This window comes from Electrophorus electricus, chromosome 25 (genome assembly GCF_013358815.1).
Source record: "Electrophorus electricus isolate fEleEle1 chromosome 25, fEleEle1.pri, whole genome shotgun sequence".
Lineage (NCBI taxonomy): Eukaryota > Metazoa > Chordata > Actinopteri > Gymnotiformes > Gymnotidae > Electrophorus > Electrophorus electricus.
Window position 1 is genome coordinate 2,598,567 of NC_049559.1, and position 14,157 is coordinate 2,612,723.

Sequence of the window (14,157 nt, forward strand, 5' to 3'; positions counted from 1 at the left end):
TCACCAGCCCACACAACACCGGCACCGAATACTGGAGAAATCCAACACTGCGAACACGGGGCCATCACACAAGAAGGACCCTGTTCACACGGTCAAAACGCACACAGGGACAGCATTTATACAGTCAAAAGGCAGGAGGGCCGGCATTTATACAGTCAAAAGGCAGGAGGGCCGGCATTTATACAGTCAAAACACAGGAGGTTGACAATCAGACATCCAAATAATAGACTTGGAAAAGTAAAGTAAAGAGGTGATGGGTACAACAGTAGCCGTAGTACCCACCGTAGAACCCACCGTAGTACCCACCGTAGTACCCACCGTAGTACCCACCGTAGTACCCACCGTAGTACCCACCGTAGAACCCACCGTAGAACCCACCGTAGTACCCACCGTAGTACCCACCGTAGAACCCACCGTAGTACCCACCGTAGTACCCACCGTAGTACCCACCGTAGAACCCACCGTAGTACCCACCGTAGTACCCACCGTAGTACCCACCGTAGTACCCAGCCATACCGAGGAACCCACCGTAGTACCCAGCCATACCGAGGAACCCACCGTAGTACCCAGCCATACCGAGGAACCTTCGCAAATTGCGGCCAGGCAAGACTGTGGGAATATGTGGGATGGCAATGAGCTGAGCATCTAGAAGTCCCACCTGTATGTACCCTACCTGTTTGCCAAGTCGTGTTACTCTTAGCTTGAGCAAACCCACACTTTTATTTATATATATAAAATGTATATGTATGTATGTGTGTATATATATATATATATATGCATATGTACACACATACACACACACACACACACACACACACACACACACACGTTTACCAAGGAACCAAGTCAAAAGGCAGGTGCAAAATCAACAGGGCTTCTCGGTCTGTTTTCATTGCTTCTTTTAAAGGAACCAAGAGCTTGTAATTATTCAGTGAGAACCAGGAAAGCATGAAGCAGGAATGGATGATATCTGCTGTGAACACATGCCCTACACACACTCGTGCTTGTAACACTCTTCAAAGAAAATGTGAGGCTTGCAATTCTTTAAGAGTGGCAAAAAGACAACGTGTCTGTAAGAATGTAACAGTGTATCTCTATTAAGTGTGTCTGTAATAATGTATTACAGATACCCTGTTACATTATTACAGACACAGTTAAATTATCAGTGTCTGTCATAATGTAACAGTATCTGTAATAATGTAACAATTTGTCTGTAATAATGTAACAGCGTATTTGTAATAATGTAACAATGTGTCTATAATAATTTAAGTGTGTCTGCAACGTTTTCCAAACCCTTCTGATGAATTTAAGTGTGTCTGCAACGTTTTCCAAACCCTTCTGATGCACAATCTTCAAATGAAAACCTTGGTTTGTCAGAGACCAGTGCATGGGCCACTGGTTTGTATTGGACACGCACATGTGACTGGTTCTGAACTGGGCCTTCAACAGCATTGAAGGGCTAACAAAGGGTCAGTGCTCCTTTCTTTATGGTGTTGTACTTAATGTGATGGTGCTGGATTTCTTATAAAAAGAAACAGGTACGGTGGTTTTTCATCTTAGATATCACGTGGAAGCAAAATGACACCTTTCACAGTGCCACTGGCTTCTCCCTCAAACCTGAAAATCCACAGAGTTGAAATTAGAGCACACAGTACAGTAGCATGGCACAACATAATACTGCACCAGACACTGATGAACAGGGCACCACACACAAGTCACGAAGCCACGGAGCAGATCTGCAAGGCCCAATACCACATCCGAGAAGTTCCTCATCCTGTAAAACCTCAAAGCTCTCTTTTGTCTTGGATGCTGGAAAAGCACTGAAAGATTAGAATTTGTCATCTAATGGGTAGACAGCACCCCAGACCAACCTGCAGAGTGTTTCATCTGAATTGGGAACGAGCAAATAGGTTGAACACCAAGGGCTAGAGCTAGAGTTTTCAACTAAATAAACCCTTTTTTCCTCAAAATGTTTTAAGATTAAGAAGCAAAGCATACTGTCTCAGAGGGGAATTATCATCAACATTAGCAATGGATAATTCTTAATGAGACACATTTTCTTGAGCATAGTGTGGCAGGTAGAGATGAACTGAGTCCATACACCTCAGGAAATCACATCAGGAACTGGCCAGGCCAAAATAACAAACACAAAGCACCAACACTTCAGCAACATGAGCTACCTAACACCAACACCTAGGCAAAGTGAGCTACCCAACACCAACACCTAGGCAATGTGAACTACCCAACACCAACACCTAGGCAATGTGAACTACCCAACACCAACACCTAGGCAATGTGAACTACCCAACACCAACACCTAGACAATGTGAGCTACCCAATACCAACACCTAGACAATGTGAGCTACCCAATACCAACACCTAGGCAACCTGAGCTAGCTACCCTCGGTCTAAAAAATGAAACAAAAACGTTCCCCCGCTTGGACATTCTTTACTTTCTTTCCTTAGTTCTGGTAATTGATTTTCAAACAGCCATCCTGAGTTCTCTATTATTTTATTAAATGTAAATATCATTCCCTTAAACTTTTTAGTCAATTTTGCTAATTAGACTCTACAAAATACAATATACTGTACCTTATGTGTAACATATAGATATGTGTATATGTAATTAAAAAAAACAATTTTCTTGCATATTCACTGTCTATTGGCAAGAACGTTTGCGCTGTTTTATGGATTTTATTTTAAAAATCTCTTACAGTTGTGAGTGTTTAAAAGTAGACAGCAATTTCACGGAAACGTATCGGTAATGCTGGTACACGCCTTGGACAATATTGACAGAGGGATCGTGCACCGCTCTCGTACCTCAGGGAGAGATTAACTGAGCGGCTCCACGCACTGGAGCCTCAGACGGCCGAGGCTCCACTGTGAGTGGCGGGTACCTTGGTGGGCAGCGTTCAGAAATGGGAAATCCACTGACCGGTTCATCGCTACTGTAGCAAACAATTGGCAGGAGACTTCAGTATGGCTTCATTTGGACAAATCATCTTTTGGAGGTACCTCAGGAAAGCTCACTGTAATCATGCTTACTTAAATATTTTCAGCAGTGTATAGTCATTAACCCCATAACCATTTTATATATATATATATATATATATATATATATATATATATATATTATATATATATATATATATATAATATATATATATATATATATATATATATATAGAGAGAGAGAGAGAGAGAGATTTTAAAATTTGTGGTAAAGTACACAGAGTTTCCAGAGGTCCTTCTCAGAAACACTTTGCTTACACTGCTGATGAAGGACCTCTGTCCAAAACGTCCTGTTTCTCTGAAAACTCTGTTGTACTACACTGCAGTTACTCATGTAGAGTCTTCTTCATATTATATATATATTATATATATATATATATATATATATATATATATATATATATATATATATATATATATAAATAATAATTATATATATATATATATATATATATATATATATATATATATATATATATATATATATATATAATTATTTATCTGACTGTTTTTGTTTCCATATGTGCTGGTGCAGTATGATTGTCCTTATTTTTGTAATTGCTGCATTATTAATTCTCCTTCTGGCCATCGCATTTTCAGGTAAGCCATGCAGTTCAACAGATACTGATGTAACTTACCATCCGTGGATGTGCTGTGTTGATCTGTCTTCCTGTGTCTCTAAGTCTCTTACCTTTTTGATAATAGGGTTAATTTACTTGCATTTGTTTGTGGTTCCAAGTGTCCCAGGGAATTGTGGAGACAAAAAATGGCTTTCCTGTAGGGAACCTGGGACAGGATGTGGTCTTGGACTGCACCTTCCAAAGCAACACTGGAAAAGGTCCTGCAGGCAACGTGTTAATTACCTGGACTAAAGAAAGACTTTCTGGGGTGGTGTATCAGTACCAGAATAACGCACCACAGTTAAAGGATCAGAATTCACAGTTCCAAAACAGGGCCCAGCTGTTCCCAGATGTTATCGCTACGGGAAACGCTTCCCTCCTCCTGAGGAGGGTGACGATGGAGGATGATGGTGTGTACAGGTGCGTTGTGAGCGCACCCGGGGTCTCCGGAACAGTCCGCATTCACCTCAGTGTGGGCGGTAAGGAACTCGGACATACGTGAACGCTTGCAACGAAAAACCACACGTGTCCATTTACTGTTCCTGCGCATTCTACAAAATAAAAATGATAAGATAACGCATTATTTTATTTTTAAACGCCCACATCTAAATAAAGCCTATTTCGCATTTAAATGTAATTTTAATGTAAAGGTTGTACAACATCAAAATGAAAACTCATTACACAAAACGGGGGAAATAGCTGATATATGGTTTTTCGTTGCAAGGGCTCAAATGTCCTCCACTATTTCCATAAAAGTATTCCTCGGTGAGGCACAGCCGCCGAAGTCGGTCAGCGTGCTCTGTGCTCTGTGTGCAGCATTCTCGGCTCCTGCCATCACAACAGCAAACAAAAGCCTGCGGGCTGAAGCTCCGAGATGGCTGCCCAGACCCAGCGTCACGTGGCTCGACCCGGACGGTGAGCGGCTTGCCGGTGTCACCCAGTTTAACAACTCTTCAGACGGCACCGTTCAAGTGGTGAGCAGCCTGCAACACCCAGTGGCACCGAATGAGACGTACACCTGCATCATTCAGAACCATCTCGTCCAGGCCGTCTCGGAGGCCACAGTTACAGGTATGTGTCCTGCATGCACTAGCAGATATAAGTGAATTATAAGACAAATATATATATATATATATATAAAAAGAGTACTCAGCCACAACAAAAACATTTATACACGTTATTGAACATATTATATTACCTAGCCCGTGGGTATTAAATGATACTGTGTTGACCATAGCAACTGTAAAACAAAAATACTCAGTATTACTCAAAACGGTGGCTGTGTCGGAGAATTTTACCTGTAAGACAGATCATTTTGTGGAAGACAAACTAATTGACCCGCAAAGGCCAATCAAAGAGAGATTCAAGAAAAAGGAAAGAAAACCAAAATAAAATGAGCCAGCGTCCTCTGCTGTTTTCGTTCTACAGGTGAAGGCGTTTCGGCACACACGTCTTTTCTCTTTAGCTCATCGCCCAGGACGTTGCCAGTGCCGCCACATTGTGCAGCCACCATCCTTCTCTGCATGCTGGTATGGTGAGGTTATTTTAGTGCCTGCTTTCCTATGTTTCTCAGTCATACCGACTCTGTGAAACGCGTATGTTTTCGACAGTAAACAAATAAACGTCTCAAACGTTCATTCTGTTGCCTTCAGAGTTGTTTTTGGTTTTGGGACTCGATCCTCGTTGTGGCCAGTAGATGGAGACACTCCCCCGCGTCCCGTCTTTCCTCGTCTTTCCTCGTCTTTCCTCGTCTTTTCCTCGTCTTTTCCTCGTCTGCCGATTGGACCGTAAGCAAAAAGTTCTCCGACGTCACTGAGCGTGAACTTCCGAAGAGTTGCAGAAAGTGCGCGCGAGGTCGGAGAAGTTTCAAGGCGTTTACAGGAACGGGCACGAGCATCTCGGCGGGCGCGCGCCTGGAACCGAGCAGGCGGCACGCTGACGCGGAGCGGAACTCCGGCGCGCTCGACGGTGTTGCGGCGCCTGCGGGACCCTGAACGTTCGCCTGTGTGGCACCCGACGTGCTGCTACGTGAGGGGCAGCGATACGGAGTGACGAGGTTTACGCTACCGTGTCGATACAGAGTTTGGAGATTAACGCTACCGTGTCGATACAGAGTTTGGAGATTAACGCTACCGTGTCGATACAGATTCACAAGATTACCGTTACAGTGTCGATACAGAGTTAGGAGATTAACGCTACCGTGTCGATACAGAGTTTGGAGATTAACGCTACCGTGTCGATACAGAGTTTGGAGATTAACGCTACCGTGTCGATACAGAGTTAGGAGATTAACGCTACCGTGTCGATACAGATTCACAAGATTACCGTTACAGTGTCGATACAGATTGACGGCATTAACGTTAGTGTCGATACAGAGTGACGAGATTAATGTTACAGTGTTGATGCAGATTGACATGATTAATGCTACAGTGTTGTTTTGTGGCGAGGAATTTACTCACGAAACCATGAAAAAATCCGAAATGAAACAAACCTCGATTCAGAGTAACGGCCGCGTCAGCAAGTCCAGGGCGGTTTGCAGCGTCTGCAGTCGCATGTTCCGAGAGCCCAAACTTCTCCCTTGTCTCCACACGTTTTGCGCCGACTGTATTCGGCAGATCGAGCCGTTTTCTGCACCGAAGGTTGACGGTAAGAGCACGCCGCTGGGAGCCGAGGGTCTCGCGGGAGACCGCAACTCTGTGACGGTTCTGTGTCCTGAGTGCGATTCGGAGGTAGACCTGCCATCATCCGGCGTGGACAGCCTCACCACAGACCACCTCGCCCTCGACGAGGTTTTCATGGAGACCCTCCTCATCGAGAGCAGCGTGTCGTGCGACTTGTGCAGCGACGGGGAGGCAGGCCAGCGTTGCGAGGTGTGCTCCGTCAACCTCTGCAAGTTCTGTAGTCAGGCGCACAGGTCAGTATGATGAGAAAATGACATGCCTGGGATTTTTGACCTGCTTAAATCATAATTTGCACCGAATGCTGCGTTGGCCTGAAGGTGTGGTGTGCGAGTGTTGTGCTTACTATAAAGGAGTGAGTGCCACGTTTGCTTTGCTCGTCCTGCTTTTTCATTACACGGACATCCCATAACATTCATATAACGTTACTGTCCTCTGCAGGAGACAAAAGAGGACGTCCAGCCACTCCATCCACAGCCTGGAGGATCTGAAGGCACAGGGACATCTCTCTAGGCCTGTCCTGTGCTCTGTGCACGCGGGCCAGGAGTTACGGCTCTTCTGTGAGCCCTGTGACCTGCCAGTTTGCCGAGAGTGCGCTGCAGCGTTCCACCGGGAACACCGGTGCCGCCCCACCCACGACGTCATCAATCACCATGGCGATCGTATCCGGGCACTGGTCTCCGGGAGCCTGCGTCCTCGCCTTGGCCGCCTGGAGGAGGCTCTGAGGCGCGTGGACACGTCCCAGGGCGCCCTGCAGAGGCACGCCAAGATGCTGGCGAGCGAGATACGGGCGTTTGCGCAAGGCTATGCCACCGCCGTGGAGGCGCACTGCAGCTCGCTGTTGCGCGCCTTGGAGGACCTGCGGCTCCAGCGCAGCAACCAGCTCCACCTGCAGAGGGCGCAGCTGCTGCAGTCCCTGGCCGACACCGGCGGTGCTGTGGACTTCGCTGAGCGCCTGCTCACGTGCGGCTCAGAGGCCGAGATACTCGACGCCAAGGGCGTCACCGTGAGGAGGCTAATTACCCTGCTGGAGTCCGGTTACGACCCCCAGCCGGACACGGTGGCCCACGACGACGGGAGCGGCATCTGTTTTTTGCCACAGCGATGCGCGGGTCAGGTGGAGGGCTTCCCCATGGTGGGGGTCCTCCATGCCAAGACGACAGACCCCAGCAAATGCGTCGTCCAGGGAGAAGGTGAGCACAAGGGTTAAAGAGACGAGTCGGCACTAACTTTAAAATGTCACGTGTTCCTTTGCAGGGGACGGTCCCTGGCGTGTGATCAGCAGCACTGCTCAGTTTGTTTACATCAGCGAGGTTTTACGTTTACCTGAAAGGAAAGAGTTTGGGAGCAGTAGACTTACTTTGTGGTAGGAGGGATTTACTAAAGTCCTAAAGAGGAACGTTGCTGGGATCGTGCAGGCAGTCTGTGCTTTCGCAAGGCCATGCACACCATCGTCAATAGAGTGCGCTTTACACACTTTCATCACCGCTAGAGTGCGCTTTACTCACACACTTTCAGACTCTCATATGGATTTGGTCCAAACCAGATTCTTCCAAGCGAGAGCCCTCCGGTTGGATGTTGGATGATGATGCTGATGTTACTGGTTTCCATGGCAGCATCAGTGGGCTTTGTTTTCCACTCCCTTACCAAGTCCTGGCATGCCTGCAAGCATTCAGTCACCAACACTATTAAGAGAAACTTGTGTGTCTAGTTGGCTAACTGCTAGGGTTTATTATTTCAGTCTTTCAAGCTAGGGCTACAGTTTAGGGTTTAGGGGTTAGGGTTAGAGTTTAGGGGTTAGGGTATAAGATACACAGCAGTCCTGTAACACTTCTCCTTTGGGAAATGTAAGATTGTAAAGGCACTGCAAGTTGCAGACTTGATGTATTTAAAGACGTTTGTATTCCTGTGATTGTGGACACTGAGAGGAGTTGTGTTGTGATGCCTTCTGATGCTCTGTATCGCACCCATGTGTGATGCCAGCTGTTTAATATACAGGTGATTAAACTGAGCCCTTTTCTCAGATATTTCTACAGAATGTCTCTGGTTCCTGGATACTCTGTTTACCCACGTGCCTAGACAGATGATTCTGTGGTGCCACGAACGTGTGGAGTCCAGCTGTAGCGCCTCCCTTTTTGCAATGGGTGAAGTGAGTTCATGTCGGCATCGACAGAGTTGGGTGCCTTCACTTGCTTTAAAGGAGTTGTGTGTGGTTTGTGTGTGCATCTAGCCCCAGTTCATTAACAAATGTGTCAGGCGCCATGAAGTCACATGCTGTGCTGTGAGCAGCCTGTCAGGCTGCGTGTCTGAGGTCAGCTGCAGCTGTAAAGGCTAAATATGTCACATAGGTCGTAGGCCATAGGTCAGTTCTTATACAGACTGTGTTTACCTTTAACCTTGATGCCAGTTAGACAGTGAGAGCAGGAATACCTTTTTTGGTCGTTCTTGCTCTGTAAGGTGTTGCAGTGATCAAATGAAAGCCTGTTGGCGTTTTCTCCTTCTACAACTCTGTAGATTGGTCTGCCCCCATGTGCTCTGCTCAGGGCTGTATTACCTACAGGTGTCCAGCAGGGGGCGGAGGGCCAAAGGGGAGAGTTCACACTGATCTGCAAGGACTCCGCAGGAGAGCTGATGGGTACAGGAGGAGATGCTGTCCTCGTCAGCGTAGTTCACACAGAGCAGAAAGACTGGTGAGTGTTGTGTGTGTCCCCCTGTGCCAGAGGTTACCAGCACCACTTAGCCTAGTAATGTCCAGGGCCTGGATAATTGAGCCAGGGCCTGGATATTTGGATCAGGGCCCGGATGTTTCCGAGATCTGTGTGGAACATTCCACATACGCTTCGGGTTTAAACCCTCTGCGTTCTAATGGGCCTGCAGAGGTGCGCTTTGTCTTTCTAACAGTAGTAGCATTTTAGCAATCACCCAGTCAGCGTGTGAGTGGGTTTTCTCTCCACTTAACAATAAACTGATAAACTTCTTATTAAAGTCATAGTTGTGTTTGAGTGACAGACCTGCGCTGACCTCTCCCTGGTGCCGGTTTTGGTTCATTACAGCAGGGTGGATGCGACAGTGGTGGACAACGGTGACGGTTCGTATGCCGTCTCTTACCTGCCCGAGGTGTCTGGGTCCTACTCGGTGTGGGTGTGTGTGAAAGCTCAGCACGTCAAGGTAGCGTACGTGCACCCGTCGGCGCGCGGAGACGAGGTGCCGGCAGTGGACGTGACTCCCGCTGTGCTTCCTCTGCAGGGCTCGCCGTTCTCGCTGACAGTCCGGCCCAAGTTCCGGCGTCACCACGGAATCTTCCACTGCTGCTCATTCTGCTCCAGCAAGGGCGCTAAAGAGGCGCAGTGTGGCTGCCCGGGCACCATGCCAGGTATCTCCCCCAACAGGGAACGTGAGCTGGAATTTGATCTGATGATCTGCTGTATTCTTCTGAACATATCACTGCATATATTGTTTGTATTGTGTGTGTGCGTGTGCGTGTGTGTGTGTGCGTGTGTGTGTGTGTGTGCGTGCGTGTGTGTGTGTGTGTGTGTGTAGGAGGGTTCCAGGGCTGTGGTCATGGCCATAAAGGTCACCCAGGAAAGGATCACTGGTCTTGCTGTGGAAGTCTGGTGAAGAAGTCTGAGTGTCTGCACGGCCGTGAGCCAGGCTCACCCCATGGACGTGTCCGGACCGTCGAGCTCTGACGGAGCGGTCACAACACACTTTCTTTTCGCCACACACACCTGCGTAATGAGAGGTGGCGAGTCTGTTTTTGAAAATCAGCTGGAACGTCTGTACACTGAATACCACAGTTGGAGTGGACTGACCGGTTCTGTGACTCAGCCAAAGCTTTTGAAGGAACTACTCATAAACACGCGTTAAACCTTTTAAACAGCACAAGTAGATATTACACACCCCGTGTAGCAGAAGGAATTTAACAGGACTGCTTTACAATTATTTCCTAAAACTTGGAACTCTTCAGTACTGTCATTTATCTAAAAATCACTACCAAAATGTGCTATATTACATTCTATTTTGTTTTTAGACGCATTAATTTTGGGGGTTAATAAACTAGCATTGCAGTGTTAGTGTGGAGAGATCTAGTCTACCGTGTCTCCAGTGTTTCCTCAGGATTACACAAGATTACCAAAGATCATGTCTATTGGTTCATATATCTTATAATACTAATTGTAAAATAGCTTTAAGAACCGAAACTTGTCCTTTCAACTGTAGTTTTACAACGGTGTTTATCAAAGAAGCCTTTCGGAGAGTAGCCGTGACATGACGCAGCGGGTCAGACGCTCGCGGGCCTTTGACGCGTCTTTATTCTCCGCGTGGTAATCCGCAGTCGTCGTAAGTAACCGGAAGAGGGTCTGAACCGGAGAGCGCAAGACGGCAAATCCACACGACAGCCGTAGTACCGGTAGGAAGATCAAAACCGGAAAGGCACACGCGGCCACGGGGAGCGGGCAAGCGCAACGAGAAAACCGGGCAAACGTAGCAAACGCTCGGTACTCGCGCACTGAAAGCGCGGCGATACTTTATCAAGACCGATCGATAAAGGTGTCGACGGGGCTGGGGCGTGAGCGCGATGCGTGGGACGGAGGGAGTTGTAGTCCGGTACGTGGCTAGCGGAGGTCCGCTGCGGGACACGCGGGCCGCGGAACGGTACAGAACAAAACGTCCGTAATCTTGCCATCTCTTAGCAGCTGATATGAAATTGAATTATTTTTGTGTTGTGCGTATTGCGTGAGAATGCGACTTGAAATGCATAACAAAAGTTCTATCGAAAAAAAAGGTTTATGATATAAAATGTTTTTTTTATATATATATATTTTAAAATACGTCCATCCTTTTCTAAATGAGCCCTTTCAACGAAAGACCATATATCAGTCATTTCCCCTTTTGTGTTATTTTAGTTTTTGACTTTGTACAACTTTTACATTAAAATTGCATTAAAATGCTAAATATGGTTTATTTTGACTTAATTCATTCATGTGGGCATTTAAAAATAAACCTTGCAATAATGCTTTATATTATTCTTGTTATTTAGTAGAATGCAGAAGAACAGTAAATGGACACGTGTGGTTTTTATTTCGTAAGGGCTCCGTTGTCGCTGAGGGTGACAGTTTACTTGAACCTAAAAGAAGAACTGACAATATTGACCTGACCAACGCCTCTGTGATATTCTATAACACCAACCACGTTGTCAGTTTAATTGTCTTCATTGCCGTTGTCTTTAGATAAACTGTTCCCCTCGGTTTTGAAGATAAGATAGCGAAAAGGAGCACAGATTTTAAATACAATCCCGCATAATTCTGAGGGCCTTCGCTATATCTGAGACGATGACTTTATTTTAAATTGAACACTAGATGGCAGCAGTACACCGTGACAGTCACTTTACATTTAACTCGTCAGTGCTGCTGAGTTGAACTGAGTAAGTGTAACTTGTTTCTATGCGCAGCTCTTTCGTAGTCATTATTTATTATTTATTACCAGCTGACAAGCATAAATAAGGCATCGTCCACGTATTAGAATAAGTGCTAAAGTAAAGAATATAGATGAGGAAAGGGCCCAAGGATACAGCAGGAGTTTTGACCCCTTTTACAGCTTTGTGCACTTACAGTACGGTACATTCACTCCGTCAGTGAAATGCCTGCATATATAGGTGCACTCTGTAGTCCTGCTGTTATGTAATGTATACTGTATACTGTAATGTCAGTATTCCATCCCTGACCGGCCCCCAGCCAGCTACAACTGCAGCTAATCGTTACTGGTAACCGTTGATCAGTCTGGTATGTCGTTGATCAGTCTGGCATGTCGATTGGAGGATCTTTGACCCATTTCCTCCGAAACAACAGGATGCTGGTGGGTTTCATCACATGAACTGTTCACTTCTGGTCCTTTCACAGCAGTTCTGTTGGATTAAGGTCTTAGATTAAGGTCTTAGATTAAGGTCTTGGATTAAGGACTTGGGCCATTCCAAAACATTAACTTTATTCTTCTACGGGTTCTTTGTTAGAACGATTTGTGCGTGTGTCTGCGTGTAGGGTTGCTGTCTTGCTGCGTGACCCACTTCCTCTCTAGATTCCGTTCACATACAGATGTCCTGACATTTTTCTTAAAAGCTCATTGGTATAATTCAGAATTGTTTTTGTTCCATCAATGATGACAAACTGTCTTGGCTCAGATCCAGCAAAACAGGCCCATAGCCCATGACACTACCACCACATTTCACGTATGGGACATATTACCACCATGCTTCAAAGATGCGGTTTAAGGTTCATATGCTGGAATGCAGGGTTTTCCTTTCTCCAAATATAATACTTCTCATTTTAACCAGAAAGTTCTATATTGGTCTCATCTGTTCACAAAGCATTTTGCCATCAGCCTTCAGGCTCGTCCATGCGATCTTTAGCGCACTGCAGATGGGCAGCTGCGTTGTTTTTGGTGAGAAGTGGTTTCCTTTCAGCCACTCCCTTGCTGCTCAGTGTCCTCCTGGAGTTGCGCTGGTGAATTTTCAAGCACAACTGTAGGTAGCACAATATGCCACTGTCACTTTTAGTGCCGATAACGCTCGTGACAATCTATTTTCTTTATTGGCTCCTCTTGGGTTATGCCTCTTTATAATCATTCACACTTGACTTTTTCAGTCTGTTGAGAAGTTTTCACCACCTTTTCTGTGTTTTTATGCCCTTTGTCCCGGCATTATGTTCAGCGTACCAGCATCTTTTATTAAACAGCGTGTTCAGCTGCACTGAGTTCAGTGCAAGGTGAGAACGTGTCTTCACCTGTCAGTCATCCACCACATCTGCAGCACCTGTCAGATGATACTCGACAGTCTGTGCTGGCATGGTTTCAAAACTAAACTAACCAAGGCTCCTTTCTAAAATATTCATATAGATTATCTTATAGTAGGGCTCTATTGATAATTAATTTGACAAGAGAGATCTGGTTTCCAGGACAACTTGTTTAACATGGTATTAGACCTTAGATGCGGGCATCATGGATGCGGAGAGGCGTGAGTATTGCTCACCTGGGCACCAGAGACCGGTTGTACGCGTTAGAGGTTCACCTGGACGTATTTGATGCATAGAATGGTGAACGTATTGGTGTTTAAAGGTTGGGAAAAAAGGTGAGATCGTCAGGGTTCTGTATGGGTATCTGCATCCGTAGAAGGTCACGCTGTATTAATCATGTTACAACACTGCTATAATTATTCAAAATTCTTTTTTATTACTTTTGCTTAAGGCCCCATTCCACGAATCGCTGCCAGATCTTTTTTTAGAACAGTTCAGAAAATCTAGGCTGTTTTCGACACTATTGCCACTTAGAGACTCAGCACCTGTGAACCTCACAAGTCTCAGTCACTGTTCAACACCTGCTAGCTGCGCCACTGAGGCTCTGGCAGTGCCCTGCAGATGCCCGTTAGACCCTGTCTCTCCCTGCTTGGCACCGTACTGCTCTGCTGACTGGCATGTCTGCCACGATATCCCGCCCATTCAATATTCCTGCACGCTGCCATCCGTCTGCCTCTCTACAGCAAGACCAGTGGTCTCTCTCTCTCTCTCTCTGCAACAGGACCAGCTGTCTCTCTCTTTCTCAGCAGGCCTGCTTCTGTCTGTGTTAGCACATCTCAAGGGTAATGTGTTGTTTAAATACACCCAGTTTAAACGGTCGTAGTTCACCATGATGCACCACTGCTCCACTTCCTCTTCATTCTCAACCCCGCTGCAGCATGATGTTCTGCTCATCATATCAGTGTCGTACCTCTCTCTCTCTCTCTCTCTCTCTCTCTCTCTCTCTCTCTCTCTCTCTCTCTCTCTTAGAATAACCCCTTTTAATCAGATCTTTTCTTGACG

At 46.2% G+C, this 14,157-nt stretch overlaps 3 protein-coding genes across 4 annotated transcripts; 2 read left to right on the plus strand and 1 right to left on the minus strand.

The window, feature by feature from the left end:
* Nucleotides 1–574, minus strand: LOC118240759 (keratin-associated protein 19-2-like). Its single transcript, XM_035522697.1, has 2 exons — nt 283–574; nt 1–80 (listed from the first exon to the last, which is right to left on the minus strand). Exons 1-2 carry the CDS (start codon nt 572–574, stop codon nt 1–3), a joined length of 372 nt encoding a protein of 123 aa, XP_035378590.1.
* Nucleotides 575–2,979: 2,405 nt separating this feature from the next.
* On the plus strand, nt 2,980–5,266 carry vtcn1 (V-set domain containing T cell activation inhibitor 1). Its single transcript, XM_027026598.2, has 5 exons — nt 2,980–3,011; nt 3,548–3,612; nt 3,752–4,111; nt 4,449–4,703; nt 5,061–5,266. Exons 1-5 carry the CDS (start codon nt 2,980–2,982, stop codon nt 5,168–5,170), a joined length of 822 nt encoding a protein of 273 aa, XP_026882399.2. The 3' UTR covers nt 5,171–5,266.
* Nucleotides 5,267–5,630: 364 nt separating this feature from the next.
* On the plus strand, nt 5,631–10,403 carry trim45 (tripartite motif containing 45). Of its 2 annotated transcripts, XM_035522742.1 has the most exons (8): nt 5,631–5,845; nt 5,945–6,546; nt 6,752–7,503; nt 8,335–8,459; nt 8,825–9,000; nt 9,364–9,478; nt 9,557–9,683; nt 9,851–10,403. In XM_035522742.1, the coding sequence occupies exons 2-8, from the start codon at nt 6,035–6,037 to the stop codon at nt 9,997–9,999; spliced, it is 1,956 nt and encodes a 651-aa protein (XP_035378635.1). In that variant the 5' UTR covers nt 5,631–5,845; nt 5,945–6,034; the 3' UTR covers nt 10,000–10,403. The 2 variants fall into 2 exon arrangements, with proteins under 2 accessions (XP_035378635.1, XP_026882390.2); XM_027026589.2 differs by lacking the exons at nt 5,631–5,845; nt 8,335–8,459 and having other exon boundaries at nt 5,888–6,546; nt 8,871–9,000.
* Nucleotides 10,404–14,157: the final 3,754 nt, after the last annotated feature.